Source organism: Corvus kubaryi, unplaced genomic scaffold (assembly GCF_017639235.1).
Source record: "Corvus kubaryi isolate FWS band 111438036 unplaced genomic scaffold, C.kubaryi_AGA036_p1.0 37361, whole genome shotgun sequence".
NCBI lineage: Eukaryota > Metazoa > Chordata > Aves > Passeriformes > Corvidae > Corvus > Corvus kubaryi.
Window position 1 is genome coordinate 4,089,497 of NW_024581118.1, and position 18,087 is coordinate 4,107,583.

Below are 18,087 nucleotides of genomic sequence, written 5' to 3' on the forward strand. Positions count from 1 at the left end.
AAAGTATCTGCTCCAGTTTAATTGAAGAATTTCAGCGAGTGGTGGCTTAGCTTTGAAGTTTTCCTCTGCACTGAGGAGGGATTGCATGAAGGAGAACCTCCCTCGATATTTAGCCTCAGAGAAATGTTCGCATCCCTTTCTCTTCCACCTCCTCATTGTTTTACATGCTTAAAGCTCATGCTGACATGCTCTCTTGAATCTCAGTTTGAGTTTTCAAGCTGGGATTTTCCTTATGCATTTGATGATACAGTGCCATGCAGGAGTCAGCCTTGTACCTTAAACCCAGTCTAGATTTAGTGCGTGACTAGGAAACAGGACAAGAAGGCCCCCTGCATAACTGGTATAATTTCTCTTGCTGAATAAACCCGTTCTTATGATTATTTCTTTACTGGAAGCAGTCCCAGAAGGCTTCTGACTGGATGTTTGTGCACACCTGTATCCTGTTTTGTGGCTTGTGCCCATGGATGGGGTCTGAAGTGTCTTTGGTGTAAGTGTAGTGTGTACGTTCCTCTTGGAGAGATGCTGGATACTGAACAAGATAGCTGGACTTGGCCCAAGGATGACTTGTGGAAAGCTTGAGAATTGTTTTATGAGAAGAAAAGCCTAATGGACTGTAAGAGAGTTCCTGGGATCTTGGGGTGTGAGTCTCCCAAAGAACCCTGGATGGTGGTGCAGCATAACTGAAGATACAGGGAAAACCACGTGTAATAGAAGTGTAATTTTTGTTTGTGGCTTCTCGTGCCAAGTAACTATGTGTGGAGACTCTTGTTCTCAGTAACATAAGGAGTGGTCTTTGTAGCTTTTGGTATTATTTACTCCAAACATTCACTGACACTGAGTGTGTTAGAAAGGAGGTGATTTTTAGGGTGGGTTTTCCCGCTGAAAACACAAAGGCAGAAAGAAGCAGGAGCTTCTTCCCTTGCAAGCACCTGCTGCCATGGGGCGCTGAGGTGTCTGAGCACAGCCCCAAGTTTGACATTTCAGCAGGTCTCTTACTGATGTAAGTTCACATGAAGTAACACTTGGCAGTGTAGAGCAACATTTTTCTTTCAACTTCTGTTTTCATTTACAAGCAGCATTGCTCAATTAAAAGTTTTCCCTTTAAGATCTGCAGCTATGCCTTTTATAGCTGATATTTCAAACATATTCCTGTGTGGCTTTTCCATCTCCTCTATGTTTTCTGTTGGAGAAAATCTGATACAAATGGCTGATTTAAAACAAAAATTATAATTCAAGCATCCTGCTTTACTACAAAGCTGATGATAAAAACTTTAGAACCTGAACATCTTGTCAGAGCAATCATTTCAGTTTGTTTACTGTGGTGGACTAACGTTTGATCCTTCAGTCACATTTGGAAATACAAAATTACAAATTTTAAGAACTTCCTCTCTGTTTCAGACTGAAAGCTCAGACTGCATAAAATCCAAGTACGGTAGAGCAACATGTGCTCGTCAAATGAGCGAAATATTTGACGTCCTTCAGCTCTGCTAACAAAAGGACCATAGTCTGTGGAATCCCTGATGCCAGCTGTGTTGAAAGTTGCTGACTTGGCCTGTGGCTGTTCCCTGCTCATACAGAATTACACTTTCACAGACACAATTCGAGCTGTGTGCAGTTTTCTTTTTTTTTCACAAAGAAAAAACAAACATAATCTCAAATATAAGCAGAGAACTATGTCAAAGATGCAAAATAAAAAGCAGGCAACAAAGCATGTTTATTTACAAGAGTGTCTTTGTGAGTAATTTTGGTTTCTGACTATGGTTTGCCACACCTTCATTTCCTTATGCGTTTTTCCTTTTGTTCATCTTCAGAAGCACTGCAGCTTTGCCTAATTCCTTGAAGAGGAATGTAATAAAATGATAGTATTTCTAAGGAATGCAGCATCACATCTGACTGTGCAGCCTTCCTCATGTTTGCTCTTCGACTTCTTGGGCTCTGCTGCATGCAAATAATCCTCCTCCTTTAAAGGGCTTTTCCTTTGTGGTGCATATAATATAGATGAAAAAAACCAAAACAAAACAAGAGCAGCTTCTGCTCTGTGCTTTGTCTCTGTTGTAATGGGGAGAGGTGAGTAATGGAGAAGCCTTCCCTTTTTTCTAACCACGGTTCAAAAGCCAGAACAATCTGTAACATGTCTAGGATGCACGTTGGGCTGCTATGTGTGAAGATCAGGATGTTGTACCATGGAGGGTTTAAACAGGGCTGAGAGCCATGCATGGATTTGATGGCATCTGTAGTGGCTACTTGCAAAAAGAGGAAACTGTGATACTCTTTAGCAAACTTAAGTATTTCCCCTAATATTTTCTGTTCTAGAGAATCATGGCCTTTAGTGGTAGGACTATGATAAAATGGAATTAATCTGAAGTTGTAGAAAACGTGCATGTATTTTATGTGATTTATTTTGGTAAGCTTGACCTGTGAAAGTAAATACCTGTTTTACAGTGTTGTTTACACAAGAGAGCAGTCAGGAACATGTGTTTCTTTGAAAGATGACTCTCCTGGCTGCAACACAATTTTTTGGGGGGCTCTTGGCATCAGTTTGCTCTGCAAAATTCATTGTGCTCCAGTAGTTATTCTCCCTGTGTGCAGGAGGAGGGCTGGTAGGGTTGACTGTCAAAGGGCTGTTGGGCTGAATAATTCCCTGACACATCTTCCTTACTGCAGAAGAAGCTGCCTTCTAAAGTCTAAAGGATCATTTTCCCAGCAATAAAGCCGTTAGGAAGTGCAGCGCTGTGATTTTCACTTTGCTAATGCAGCTGGGAAACCCTTCGGTTTAGAGGCAAGCCGAGAATTTCTATTGCTAATCTGCGATATTAAGGCAAATTAGAGTTAACTGATGTGCTTCTAAATGTGGCCTGTGTGAAATGAAGCTCCTCGTAGTGTAATGTGGGTTGTTTTTTTTTTTTTATAGCACAATTTATTATTCTGTAAGTAGGTAATTCCTCATTGCTGATAAGCGCACGTCTGGTCTTCCCTTCTGCCGTCGCAGTTCCCTTGGAATAGCGCCGCGCCTTTTGAAATGCCAGTGATTGAGTTGTGGCCCTTGGAGGGGCTGTATTTAGACTCACTGTTAATAGATCAGTTCGTTCATGTAATTACCGAGCTCTGACAGAGCAGCTTCTGTAGCTCGGAGCACATTATTGCTTTCCATTTGCTCTGAGAGTCGCAGGACAGCCCTTCACGCTTGGTGAGGAGTTTGTGCCTTTAAAAAATGAAGAAATCATTTTGTAGCTCCCAACAGACCTTTCAATAAACGTTCGCGAGTTCCGCTTATCCGTGAGATAGTAGGAAAATGTTTTCCTGTCTGATTTGTGTGTCATGACTTCATTGGCTCGAAATGACACCTTTTGGAAGTGCCTCTCCTGCGGGGATGCTTTGTCTTTGGCGCTTGGAGTGACAACGCCCACCTGTGTCAGTCATGGACTTCACCATGCTGAAGGATCCTCGGTGAAGCCGTACCTGGCTTTGCAGCAGCTCTGTTCACCTGGCTGCAGGGAATACTGGAAGGTGTTGGAGACAGGATTTTTTTCCTGAGGCTCTTCCGTTGGTTTTACTTGTGTTTACTTGTCCCGCGTTATGGAGCGGGGTGAATGAGGCCACGCGGAGACAGGGAGAAAGGCTTTGTGGTTTTTATTAGCAACAACTGTGCAAGCAAACTTAATTTGGCATTCTGAAGCCCGCTGGTGGTGTTCCAACTTTACCCCTCAGCTGTTGCTCGCTGCATTGCAGAGGCCTCTGTAATCTAGCAATTTCTCATTGTCTCCAGCCCTTGCCATTTATAAGTGGGGACTCAGGTTGCATAGCAGATTAAGTGAGCATTCCCTTTTATTTTTAATTTTAATGAAAGCGTCTCCTCCAGTCGTAGGAAAAATACACCTGGCACTCACTAGCCAGGGGATACGTGCTTGTTAGCTGAGGTGGAAAATACGTGTATGATCTTGTCCCCTGTGGTTTTATAGGAAAGAAGCAATAATATGCACTTCGATTATGACACTTCCCATATTTCATCTATTCTCCCACTCCCAAAACAACCAGTCTGGTTTTATTATTTCTCTTCTTCCTCCTCTCTCATTTCCTTCTTCTGTAGTTCATGGTATTTCTCGTCCTGCCTCCTTTGTCTGTGTGCTTCCCTTCCTTACTGCTGCCCCACGTGCAGGAGGGGTGCCATCTTGCTCATTTTTAGATCAAAATTCTTATCCTTTTGATAGGGATGTTTTTTAGGATCGCTTTTATCTGCTCTCTTTTTCAGCCTGTAGGAGAACTAGAAAGGTTTGTAGCAGGTGCCCCTTAGAGGCCAAGCCTTCTCTTCTCTCCATGCCCAGGGGACAGTCTCTACTGTCCCCTCACTCAAACTCCAAGTTTGTACTTTCATTCAGGAGAGTAAAAGCACAAGAGGACTTGTGGGCATCACTCACCCTAGCCCTGCTCCCTTCAAGCAGTCATTTACATAAAACCATTTTGCACTGGTTATTCTAGGTGGTTATTGACATGCCAGTGGTGAGTTAGCACGTGAAACCATGCCCTGGGGGTCCGGAGTGCCTTTTGCCTTGCACAAAAATGGTATCCCAGAGCTATTTTATGCCGGTGGGGAGGGCTTCTCTCTTGGGAACTAAATTTTTTTCTGCCTATTGCTTGCACTGGTTGCAGTCCAGCAGCCTGTCAAATGTCTGACTTACCCCCCTCTTAGAAAAACTTGAGCAGCTTTGGCATAACACTCAGCTGACGTTCTCCAGCCGCCTGGTGACTCACAGTCTTGCTCATGAGAAAGCAAGGAGTGGTTGGGTCAACTCTGCTCCAATAAACAAGGCAACTGGTGCTTATGCTTAAAGGTATTCCTAATTTCTGCAGTAAAATCGGCATCTCATAAATGCTGCCCCTGCTTCGTGCTTTCCCCCTCTCCAGACAAACATTTGAAGACAAGGAGAGAGAGGAAGGTTAGTGGAGTTTTTTGCTGCTTGGTAGCCTCTAACTGTAGTTCAAACAAAGCCCAGGACTACCAGCACACAGGAGGGAAAATTCACAAAGTACCATTTAGCAACACACCTGGAGTCTGGTGCGAAGACGTGATTTGCTCTTTTGGGCTATAATATCTTGTAGCCTTTTTTTTTTCCCCCTCTCATCTACTCTAAGATACAAGGGCCATGAGGAAGAGTTGTGCAAAACAATTGAAAACAACTGCCTGTCTGTTCTGCTAAAGGAAAAACAATTGCTTCACTAGACTGCCTATTCAGACTTTCACACAGCCAGTGTGTAAATCCACGAGTTACCATAAGGGTCAGTTTTGATTCCCACGATGGCATGGGGCTGAAATGCTCGCTTGAGGTTTTGTGAGGGAAAACACATTCCTTTGCACGTGGATTGCAGTGGGCTTTCAGGGTTATTTCAGAGAGCAAATTACAAGATTCTCCTGTGGTTCTGAACTCTTCTGTTTTCCTTACCAACGTGCCCAAGATGAGGGATTAAGAGTAGGTTTCTGGCAGCTGTCTGCCAACAGCAAAAGCACGGCCTCATATGCCGTCACAGCCATTAAGCGTGTCTGGTCTGTGGTGGGAGAGAAGGGAGATTCCAGGAGGAGAAAGGCAGAGACCAGCAAATTTCTTCTGCAGTTATCCAGCAGGACCTAAGCAGTCTGGCCTCTAAGATTATAAATTCCTGCTGGGAGGATCACTCCAGGTGGAGGGTGGCTCTGCACTGTCCTCTCGCACAAGTCCACAGACAGAACAGTTGGTTCTGTTTATTTTGTGCTGGAGAGGTTTCATAACATTCCTAAAGCAGTATCACCTCTCACTGACAGCAGTATGACCTCTCACTGCCACCAGAATTCTTTCAGAAAAAAATCCCCTCTACTCCAGAGCTCAGTGGGCCTTGTTACTGAGGAATGGAAGGTAGAGGAATGCTTCAGTACCGAGGAGTGACTTGGGGCAGCTGACAGGGGTGCATGGGAAGTAGGACTCCTCCCTTTTGGAGGGGCCAAGCTTGTTTGGTGGCCATGAACTGTCTCAAAGCTGCAGTTCCCTGCAGAGGTGACAAGCTGGGGAGGCAAAAGGGCTTGTATACCTCTTGCATTTTTAATACTTAGCCTTAAGACTTAAGGGAGTACTTTAATATTTCAAACACTATTTTTAATAGGTGAGAGGAAGACACATTGTCCTGTCCTAGAGAAAGGTGGTGGGGTTGTTGGTTGGATTTTAAAGTGGTCATTTTGGTTGGCTGACCTTCTTGGTTAAGAAAGCCTTTAGTTAAAGATTAATATCTGCATCCTTCTCTTATCATATTGGCACCCACAATAAACCTATTTCAGACTTCAAGAATTATCGATAGAGCTGCAATGAATAAATTTGATATCATCAGGGGGTGATTGAGAATGAGGGAAATGGACACCTCTGAGTCTCTTGTACCTTGCAGAGTAGCCAAAGCTGCAATTACTGTCAGTTAACTGTATGTTCTGTTACTTGCAGAGATAAGATTGTTCTCTAACAGAGCAATAGCAGTATTTTGTTCTTTTAACTTGGCACTATCCTACAATAAAATGGGAAATTTATTAGCATGCTAATGAATTATGTACTCTTTCTGCGGTGCACCAGCAAGTGAGCTGTGTGAGGAGACACTTGTTCTTTTGTCTCGTTAGCATCTTTTGGCTAGAAATCCATCTCTGAAACAAGAGGTGCAGGGGAGGCTGAGATCTGATGTGTTTTTCTTTGCACTGGTGCTGACAAGAAAATCGTTTATCTCACCTTCCAGCAGAGCTGGTGGCAAGAACTGGGAACAGTGCTGTGGTAACAGTGATCAGAAGTGAGATGGATGTTCTGCAGGTGCAAACAGCATCTCCTGCCTGTGCTGAACACGGGCTTATAGCAATGCACTTGTCTCTTCTATGCAGCCCAGAACTATTTTTCTAGAGGAACGCCATGTGCATTCCCAGCTTTGCTCACACTGGGTGAAGGACTGCAAAGTCCTGTGTGAGGACCCAGGAGAGTACGTAAAGACTAACCCAAGTGCGTATTTCTTCTGGTTTTGCCCCATTTAATCTGTTGTAGATACCTCATCTTATTTTAGCTTCCCATCCTCAGTCTCCCTGACTTCCTGTCTTTTCTTGCCTTTCATCTTTAAAACGTGGGGTTTGATTAGGAAGCTGTAATCTCTTTACAGTTCATTTCATTTAAAAGCACATTAACCTGCAGAATGAGCCACTGGCTGTTTCTTGTTCAATCTCCAATGAATTCCCTGTTTGTCTGAGTGCTGGATTATTCACTCAACAGTCTAGGGAGGCAATTAGGCCGCTGGAGGCTCCTTGTGGCTGAGATCTGCCAGGCTGGCACTCGCTGCGGTGTGTCAGCCACAAAGGCTTTACCCCTTACTGGCAATGGCATCGTTTGTGCAGTTCTTTTTCATCTTTTGGTTCAGATTTCCCATCTACTGAATTTAGCTCCTTGTCTTTTTTTTTTTTTTTTTTTTTTTTGGTCTGGCTCAGATTGCAGCTCAAAAGCAAGCTTTAGTATGTCTTTGCTTGCACGTTTATGCAGAAAATTTCCTGTGTTCCAAGGGAGGGAGAACAGTGGGAGAAGAGAGAACAGTCTACAAATTCTTCCTTATCAAAACCTTTGACAGAAATTAAAACTTCACTTTTTTTAATTTAAAGTTTCACTTTAAAATACTGTATGAGCTTCAGCAAACTTAATTTGTTCATGAAGAATGTTGTGTAAGAGGTGAGAAATGCTTGTCACTGTGTAGCTCATATTTTGGTGGAATTTTTTGCCTTATCCTTGCAGGTTTTGTGTGGAGGTGGAACAGACAATTGCAGCCAGTCATGGGCTACCTGTCTTGTTCTGCCACCACCTGTAGCTGCTGACGGGACAAGGGAGAATGGCTTCCTGCTGAAGGAGGGTAGATTTAAATTGGGAATTAGGAAGAAATTCTTCCCTGGGACCGTGGGCAGGCCCTGGCACAGGGTGCCCAGAGAAGCTGTGGCTGTCCCATCCCTGGAAGTGTCCAAGGCCAGGCTGGATGGGGCTTGGAGTGACCTGATCTGGTGGAAGGTGTCCCTGCCCGTGGCAGGAGGGTGGAATGAGATGAGCTTTAAAGGTCCCTTCCCACCTAAGGACATGGGAGCTAGACTCGCTGCACCTTGCACATCCCTCTGTGAAAGGACCTGACCTTATCTCCCTGTTCTCTTCTCTCCTTCTCTTTTTTTTTCACGGTGGATTGTGCAAACATGGGTAAGAGAAGCTGCAGGGAGAAGGGAACTTCTTCCAGAGGATGTGGGTTGCTGGGGAAGAAAGGGAGACCTGACTCAGGGAAGGAGTCTGAGGTTTGAAAAAGTTGATAGAAAACAGCTCTTGGAAACCTTGGTGAGGACTGCACCACGTGCTCAGACCTCCAGAGCCAAGGTGAACTTCATTGTTGAGGGGAGGGTGAACCTCAGCCCTGTACAGAGAACTTGCAGAGCTGCTACTGGGAAGTTTTGATTTTTGCAGAGACTTGGATAAAATAATGAGCTGCATTTTAGAGCATTCATGCTGCAGAAAAGGGTGACTCCATGTTTGTGACTTCTTTACAGTGTTTTTTTTGTCCTGTCAAGAGTTATTAGGGACATTTGGTTTTGATGTCTTGGATTCAAGAAGACAATATGCCATTTTACCAGCACATTTCTGGAAGGGTATGTGGCTCTCCCCACACCCCCTCCTTGCTCTCTGTGGCCTGTAAAGCCTGATCGTTCTATCAGTCACAGCAGTGTTAGTGCTGCCTGCAGTTACTGATGATTTTCACTCTGTTTCCAATTTTGCTAAAGCAAAACAGAGACATGGAATTGCTATTGGCATTTAAACACAGTAAATAAATGCACTTCTGCTCCCAAATAAAGACTGTCCCTGGAGACAAATTCATGGTGATGTCCCATGTAGTCTCAGTGCTCTTTTCCTTGCCTATTTTAATTCCTAGTTAATGTGCAGAGAGAGGCATGGTATTGGAGAGGCTTAAAACATGGAATTTTTCAATTTGATGGCTTTTTCCAGATTGGACACAATTTTTGAGGATGGGAGGTAGGGAGCTGGTGAGTGTCTGTAGAGGTAGACTGTAAATAAACAACTTAGTAACTTTTTTAATAATACTTTGATCTGTGGTTTGTTTTGGGGGAGGTTTTTTGTTGGTGGTTTTTTTTTTTTCCCAAAGAGAGTCTTTGAATGCAGACTCTGCAAATACTTTGAGAATGATCGAAGCTATTAATGCATCATTGATTTTCTCCATTGACTTGTCCATTAGATATTAAATCTCTTCTTTTTAACAAGTGTGTATTTTTCTGTTTCAAAAGCAGCCTCCCACTGTCCCTTGCATAGTGGGAAGCATCTCCTGCTGCCTTTCTGTCGCCTTGCCAGCCTTGAGACTTGGTTTCCAAGGGCGGTTGAACACTTTGGACTTACCCTGCCTTTCTGCTGGAGTTGGAGGGGTTGGGGAGCAGATTCACCCATTGCATGGCCATCCAAGCCAGTTTAATCTGTCCTGCCTGAACAGCTCATGCTACAGTTCTGTGGTTTTGTTGGCAGGAGCAATCCAAAATGCATCTCAGTGGTGTCCTGGATGCTCCCTGTGTGCTTTCTTCTGCCCCTCCTCTTTCTTAGTCCGGTTGTAAGAATGTTTTGTTAGATGGTCACTGGTAATGAGGGCTTTTAATAGTAACAGCTGCTGTAAAAAACTGCTGAACCGCATCTGTTTCATAGAGCTCTGTGAAACTCTACTTCTAATAATACATATCACTTAACCCCTAGAAAACCCCATAAAAACGAGGAATGATCAGCCCTGCACAGAGACTGTATTTTTGCAGTTCTGAAACAACTTGTTGAGCTGCATGCCTGGGAAACAAAGTGATTTGACTCACTGCTTATATTTAGTACCATTACCTACTGCATTAGGTTCCGTTTTCTTCCAAGCATTAATGTTTTTGCTCAGGAAGGTTAACAGGGAAAACGCCCAGCAGAGAAGGCATTTTTATGCTTATCGGAGGGCAAATGCATGGAAAACATCAGGTCACTGTGCTGGGTGTCAGCTTGTTGGGGTTTTTTTTTCTTCTTTTTTGAAGAGTCTGTAGAAGGAGCAGTGTTTAAGGGTGGGGAGAGGATGTCCTTCCTTTTTGGTAAAGCCTGTAAAGTTAGAGGAGCTGGTGGATCCTTAGTACAAATGTGACCTGAAATCACAATGCCCTCTTTGTCGTGGTCCAGAATTGTGTAACATAAATTTATGAGATCCCAACCTTCAACTATACCTTGTGACTCTACCTACCCAAGGTGATATTTTTTCTGGTCTTGCGTATATTTGTAATTGAGACAAAAATTCTAATTGCTGGTTTTATATGTAATAATAAAAATAACATGTAGTCTTATATTTCTGCTTGGAAGAAGCTTTTACTACAACTTTCTGTGATCACATGGGAAGCAAAGGGGAGATGCGCAGGTTTAAAGTGCTGCTGGTGAAGCTTTCGTCTAAAGTTTAAATCTTTGAAGATTGTTTGAAAGCCTTGGCTCAGCTCAGGAAGTTGCATGATTCCTTGTGTTTCTGGAACCAGGTGAGGAGCTGTAATTGGCTTTTCACCAGTGAAGTGTAAAACATTCTGTTCAGTTTGGTGTGTGACAGGTGAATGAATGCCCCAAACACTGGGGAAGTGGTGTTGAAAGTGGAAGCGAGTGGAAGAGTTGGAGCACAGCTTTGCTGGTCTGAAGCCTGTGTGCTGCTCTCCTTTCTCCTTACAGCCGTCTCTTGTGGTAGTGTTGGTCTATCTCTGTGCTCTTCAAGGGGTTAACTGACCAAACTCAGCTTTCTGTGTGACCTTTAATGGATCGCACATTCAAGACCATTTTTCTTTGGCTTATGAGGTTTGAGAAGCTGCAGAGCTGCTCTCACATTTTCCTTTCTGAAGCACGAAGGGCTCTGATTCCTCAGAGTGCTGGGAGCAGCAGTGTTTTCTCTCCTTTGCTCCCAAGCAGTCTCATCCTGGGGCTTGTTATTTTTACTACATGGAACCCCTCCGTAACCAGGCTGGGGAGCCTCTGCTGCCTGCAGTGGTTGCTCTGTGCATTGGTGCAAATCCGAAGTGTCCTGCAGTGTCTCCTGAGATTCCCTGTGATAATCACATCACCCTGCCAAGGAACTCTGTTAATATTCATGTGGTAATCATTTTGGTACTTGGCAGAGATGAGGGTGTTAATGTGAAGCCTTCTTTGGCTAATGGGTATTAAAGAAGTGGTTTGTGTTTCGTACTCTAGCAGTGACTTCATTACACTTGAAGAATTAAATTCTGAGTGTCTTTTGGTAGATGTGTACATAAAAAACTGTATTGAGGCAGTTAGGTGGCATGTTGGACTGCACCAGCCTCTCCCTCATAAGAAAGATGGAGACCTGTTGGTGCGAGTCCAGAGAATGGCCATGAATATAATCTGGGGAAGAAAAGGCTGGAGCACCTCTCCTGTGAAGAAAGGATGGCAGAGTTGGGGTTGTACAGCCTGGAGTAGAGAAGGTGCCAAGGTGACCTTACAGCACCTTCTGACACCTAAAGGGGCTACAAGAGAGCTGCGAGGGAGTTTTGACCAGGGCATGCAGTGATAGGACAAGGGAGAATGGCTTCACACTGCCAGAGGACAGGGTTAGATGGGATATTGGAAGAAATCCTTCCCTGTGAGGGTGGGCAGGCCCTGGCACAGGGTGCCCAGAGAAGCTGTGGCTGCCCCATCCCTGGAATTGTCCAAGGCCAGGCTGGAGCAACGTCATCTAGTGGAAGGTGTCCCTGCCCATGGCAAGGGGTTGGTATGAGATGAGCTTTAAGGTCCCTTCCAACCCAAACCCGGTCTAGAGAAGGGGAACAAAGACAGAGGGATAATTTCTCAGTGCAACTCTTGCGTGCTAGCAAGGTTTTCCTGGTGAAATGGAAATGAAAGGTTGAAACTGTGTGCAGTTCTTCCACAATGAAGCATTGCTTTTCAGGCTTGGACGGTGGAATGAGGAGAAGGAGCCCTTTGGCAAAAGGCCGCTGGGCTTTCACACTGCTTTCCCCTGTGCTCCCTCTCCTCTCTGCAGCTGACTTCTCTTATGTGGAGGGTTGTTGTGAAACTTCTCCACTGTACCTGGAAAGATTCATGTGAATTTTCATTTTGAGAGCAGCATTGTTTCTTTATTGACTCCAACCCCTTGATCTTGCAGTTAACCTTAAGGGATATCAGCAATTTAATTGTACTTTACTTCAATCAGAATTTAATTTCTTGAAAGACTGGGTGAAAAGAAGAGGGGGAGAAGAATCTGCTGTTGCCTTATTAAGAGAATAACAAAAAACGGTGGTCTTTCAGTAGCCAGCTTTGCAAGGTGGTAATAAAAAGGGTGTTTGAACAGTTGCAGATCTCTCAGTGTTTTAGTTTAGATGTTAAAAAGCCTTTTATGAGATAAGTGGTCTTTGAGAGAAAGATAAACAAAAGCATGGCTGAACATGCATAGGCTGGCAGCTCTTCCAGACAGGCACTTCTCATCATCTTGAGGCTAAGGATTGCCCAGTTCCCAGCTTTCTCCTCACTCAGCCTTTTGTCCCAGCCACAGTGGGGCTTGGTTTGAGAAACCCTATGGAGGTCAGGCCCTATCTCATTAGTGTTATCAGCAAAGACACTGCCTGCCAAAGGCTCCAAGAGCTACCATAACTGGTGTACTTTCAGAGACAGGAAGAGTCTCCAGTGCTGCAAAGCCACGTGAATCTCAGCCTTTCCTGCCCCAGCTGGATGGGGGAAGTCCACCTTGGGACTTGTGTTTTCCAAGCACTGCATTACTGTGAGCAGGAGGGCTGCTGTGTCTGTCTCCCAGCCAAGGTGAGAATGGTCGCTGTTTGGCTGACCCTTGGGGATGGACCAAGACTGCCCTGTCCTTCTTCCCTCTCCTCTCCTTCCAAGAATGCTGGGATGTGGCAGGCTTCCCTGATGGCAGCAGACATGCAGGTTTGGAGAGCTGCTGCTGGACAGAGCAAATGGGCAGTCTGTGTGTGTCTCTCTCCCTCCACACACCAGGTAGGACACGCTCCAGAGCCACCCAGCTTGTCACAGTCTGCAGCAGGGTGTCTGTGAGCACAGCGCTGGACCCAAGTGGCTGCTGCTGTATCTCTCATGGGCTCTGCTTGCCCTTGCTCATCCTGCCTGCCAAGTACATGGACCTGCTGGGGAGCCAGTGGAGTTGTCAAAGAAATCATCATCTTCCTTTGGAGCATTTTGGATCAGTGCAGCTTGACCTGCTTGCTCTCTTCTCCATCAACAGAGCTTTTGTTGCCAGCAGGGGAGCAAACGTTAGAGCCCCCTGGATCTGTGCAAAAGGGTTTGGTGCATGCTGGTGGTGTGCTCTGTTTGCTCAGAGATGGAGCTGCTGTGAGGTAAATGCCACAAATGGTGGGGAAAGCCACTGGAAACTGAAGGAGCCTGAGGCTTTGTGTGGTGAGGTGGAGATCTCTCCCAGAACACAAGCAGGCTGTGCATGAAACGTTGTGGAGAGGATGTGTTTGACTCCTGCCACATCCCTGCACGCACACTCATTTCTGCCGGGCTCACCTTGTTCCTGGAGAGCTGGGGGCTGCCTTGTGGGGCAGGTTGGTAGCCAAAGCCATATGCTCTGAGCCACACAGCATCTCAGTGTCCCTCCTCTGCTCCTCCACTGCTCCTGCGCTGCCAGGTGCAGCAGCTGTAGCTGCTGGTACAACTTCTTTGGCTTGTTTCTGCATCTGCCTCCCCTTTCTTTGCCTTCTATCCCTGGAGTGACTGGAACACTTTTCATGCACACTTTTTGACCAGGCACTTGGAATGCTTATGGGACGCCTCGTCCTGGAAATCCAGGGGACCTCTCCAGAGGAGGAAGCAGCGTCTCCTGTTTGTCTTGAGTTACCCTGTCACAACAATGGCTTCAGAATCTGCCTAATTTAAAATCTAGTTTTAATCTGATGGGAAGATGTTTGTGTATTTAAAATAGTTATTCCTTGCTGGAGCCACTCCCTTCTTTTGTCCTTCGCTGCTGGACTTTTCGGCTTCGCTTAGCGAATCCGCAGTGCTTGTTTACGGCCGAGATACTGGAGCATGAAGAAGGAAGTCGCTCCGTTTAACACTGATTCAGTTCCAGGCTTCCTGTGCGTGTGCATGCACGCGTGTGTGTGTGTGTGTGTGCTCAGCCCTGCTCCTCCAGTCGCTCTGCAGCCTCTGGAGGAAAAGCCACGGCGCTGGCATAGACAAGATGCAGGTGTCTTTTTTTACCTCTTCCACCTGGTTTGTGCCTGAGCAGGTTTAGACAACAGAAAATTCCAGTATGGCAAGCCTGATGAGGAAGATGCTGATGCAGGCAAAGACATGGAGTGGTGAGTACGGGAAACATCTTGCCTGATGGGAGAGATAACTGCTCTGAAGAGTTTGGGTGCCTGGGAGGAGAAATGTGGTAGTGAGCAGAGAGCTGTTGGGTATTGCTGCTGTTCCCATCTTTCGTCTCCAGTGTGAGATGGCAACCTGAAAATGCCAAAACCTTTGTCCATGGAGAAGATGGCTATCCAGATGAATGTGTGTTTAAAGTCTGTGTCTTAGCCTGCCCTGGGATTTCTGCCTTAGCTTGGCTCTGTAACAGCAGCACCAGGCTGTCGAATCTGGAAGTTTTGGAGGGAGTGGGGAGCTTGCAGGAGGCGGGCATCTCAGGAGCATTTAAACTGTTGTGTCAGCTGTGACTGCACCAAAAGATGAGGTTGAGAAGAAAACAACGCTGATGAGCTGTAGAAGAAACTATTTTATTGCTTTGTTCCTGTTCTTTTGATTTGGCAGCAGGTGTCTGTCTGGATTTCAGTTAAGGTGCTCTCGTGTTGCATGGTTACAGAAATTGTCATCAGCAGTGTCGGGTATTTTGGATTTTAAAGTATTCCAGTAGCAGCACCAGCCTGTGCCTGGGGTTTTTCATTTAAATTTATGGTGTTTATCCAGCTCTTCATTGTGCAAATTAGTATAATTATGGAGCGTGATTATGTGCATACCCGGTGACTGTTTTTAAGAGGCTGTCTCAAATGTCAAGAATTGATTTTATTAGCCTTGTGTCTTTCTGGTGCAAGCACCTTTCTTCGTGCTCCTGCTCTGCAAAGCAGGCATATCAAACTGCCTCAGCAGGGAACAATTTCTGCAGTGCCATGTCTGAGGGAATGACTCTTTAATAGGGCAGAAGGCTCTTCAATGACTCTGACTAATTAGGACTGATTAGGTGAGTTATCAAAGACTGAAACAGCCCTCCTGAAGCAGGACAACTTCTTTGCTCCAGGTTGGGATAAGGATAGGAGGACACAGCCTGAGCCACATGTGGTAAAGTTTATCCGAGTGCCAATTTTATCAGTGTGTGGATTTTAATGAAAAGTTGGTTTTGGAAATGAGGGCTTTTGTATGTGTTATTGGCTGCTGCCCATCTCTGCCAGGGCTGCAGCTGAGAGCATGTTTGTGGAGGGGGCACTTCAGGCACAAGCACTTCTCTCGTGGAGAAGTTACGGACGGGACGTGCCAAGTACTGTGTTGCCCTTTGCTGGGAAGGAGGTCTTGTTGCTGTTCCCTTCTAGCCCAAACTCACTGGTCTCTCCTTACTCACTCAGGACTTCTCAGAATCCCTGAATTTCTGCCTTCAAGAAGAATGGAGATATAACTTGAAACAGAGTAATCTCCTTGATTGCTTTGTGACAGATGTGGTGTGACAAATACAGGAAACTGTAGAGCAGATCTCCTTGATCTCTCTATAAATAGCTTAGGACTTTGGGCAAATTAACCAGTCTTTACTAAAAGAAGCCGAGTGAAAATAAATGTCATAGAATCATGGAATGGTTTGGTTGGGAGGGACCTTAAAGCTCATCTCATTCCAACCTCCCACCTTCCACTAGGCCAGGTTGCTCCAAGTCCCCTCTAACCTGACCCTGAACACTTCCAGGGGTGGGGCAGCCACAGCTGCTCTGGGCACCCTGTGCCAGGGCCTCCCCACCCTCACGGGGCAGAATTTCTTCCCAATATCTAATCTGATCCTCTCCTCTGTCAGTGTGAAGCCATTCCCCCTTGTCCTGTCACTCCATGTCCTTGTCAAAAGTCCCTCTCCAGGTCTCTTCCAGGCCTCTTTTACTTGCTGCAGGGATAAGGAGAATGGAATTATTCTAGTTGAAATTTCACTTAAAGAAAAAGTCAGTCTGAGAATTAATGAAGAGGTGTTTTTTTATAGGCAAGTCTAGCAGATATTAAGTGATTAGAGCACACATTTGCCTTGTGTCCATACCCTGTGTACATTTCTTCAGAGAAGTTTTAGTCCATCAATGTTTGAAAGCGTAATTTGTTGTTGAGAGAAACAGAGCCAGTAGGGCAACATGAAATAGCCTTGGCTTTGATAACTTTCAGCATGATTTCAGAACCCCTGGAGAGCTGTGTTATTTTGGTTTTTTTCCTTAAATCTCATTATTTACACTGCGGGGAGGTGTGTTAAACGGGTTTTTTCTAAATGCCTGCAGGATGTTAGGAAGTTGGGGGTGCTGGGAGAATGGGAAAAAGGGAATGTGATCCTGGAACAAGTGTACCCATTGAAAAAGCACTTGGACAAGGTGTGTAAATATTCTGCCCCAGGGAAGCCAGCCTGGTTTCTGTATTTGGGGGGTGTTGAGTGCTGAGACCTCAGTTCCATAATCCCAGCCTGCTGCCCAGGTCTCCACACTAGTCCATGGATAAAAGGAACACAGTTAGCAGTCAGATGGAAAAAGAAATGGCACAGGAAGGAAACATTATAAAGAAGCACAAAGGACACTTACAGTATTTATTTTCCAGTGTATATGGAGTGGGTAGCAGCAAAAATACAGATCTCCACCTTAGTTTAGTCTGTGTTGTCACATGTAATCTTGGCAGAAAAAGTCTGCTGCAAAAGAGGCTGATTTTGTCTTTAGTAAGCAGTCTTTGATGACCATTCTTCTTTATTTAACACTTCTCATATCATTAAAAAATAACATTTTTGTCCATTCTTAGTTGCTAGGGAGAGACTTACTTGAAGGAGATCTGAAAGTGATCATAGGTTTGTGTGGTCCAAATTCATGCATTTGATTAGGCACCAACAACTTAGAGCAGCTTTCAGAGATTTCAGGATTAATGAACTACATGAAACATCAGACTTTAAAAGGGACTTCTAAGAGGTGACTTGTGTATAAGAACAGATGTGGTCACATCCTATTTCAGCAGGATTTATATTCCACATACATTGAGACAGTAGAATGTATTGTTTTCATATAATGAAATATTTTTATTGACTCCTATTAATGTATAAATATGTTTAAGGTTGGTTATGCCAGAGAACTTGTGAACACTTCATGAAGTGGTGAAACTGAACATCCTAAGGTTTTGATCTTTATTTAAAATAAAAAGGTTATAAAATGTCATGGTCAAAGTCAGCAAATGGCATTTTGCAAGCCTAACAAATGCTGCTTGGATTTATCTCTCCTCTCCTGAGATCTCTGCTACTTTTAAATACTCTTTAATTTGTCTGTCTGATGGTGTACAACTGCAGAGAAAATGCTAACTGTTCTTTGGATTTGGGATAAACTGAAATAAGCTCGAGCCATGCCCTACCTGAAGAGACATTTAAGTCAACTGAAACTGGTTGTTCTTGAACACTGTTTGTCTAATAAAATATAAAAATACAAACTGGATGGAAAACTCAACACGTTAGAGAACAGCAAAGCGACAAAAACGTAATGAGAAGGGCTCAGCTAAGCAGTATCCTTTGTTTTCTGACTATGACACCCCTTATTTCAGCTGCATCCCCACAGATGATGCTGCCATATCACCTGGGGGTTCTGTCGGGTGACAGTGGATGCAGGAAGCTGTTAAATGAACTTTCAAGTTGTCACATCAAAGCTCTGAAATAGCAGAAAAGCAGAAGCCTTAACGGTTGCACCATCTTTACCTTGCTGTCTGCTGGCAGGTAAATAATGGCAGCACCTGGGATCTCGGGTAATTTTGTTGAAGCATCAGGAATATCTTCTGTCTGGAGTGCTGAGGATGAGACATCAGGGACCTTTACCTTTCTGTAGGGCAGTATGGCTGCTAA

General features: G+C 44.7%; 1 protein-coding gene across 4 annotated transcripts in view; it reads left to right on the forward strand.

Annotated features, from left to right (window-relative positions):
• The window catches only part of RASAL2 (RAS protein activator like 2), a 165,133-nt gene that overhangs the window by 24,253 nt on the left and 122,793 nt on the right, over positions 1 to 18,087 (forward strand). Inside the window, exon 1 of one of the 4 annotated variants that reach the window (XM_042033789.1) lies at positions 14,130 to 14,353. The exons of the other annotated variants lie outside the window; for them this stretch is intronic. Coding sequence (XP_041889723.1) covers positions 14,305 to 14,353 — 49 coding nt within the window. The 5' untranslated portion in view covers positions 14,130 to 14,304. Of the gene's footprint in view, positions 1 to 14,129; positions 14,354 to 18,087 lie in introns of those variants that run through there. 4 annotated transcript variants of the gene reach the window in all.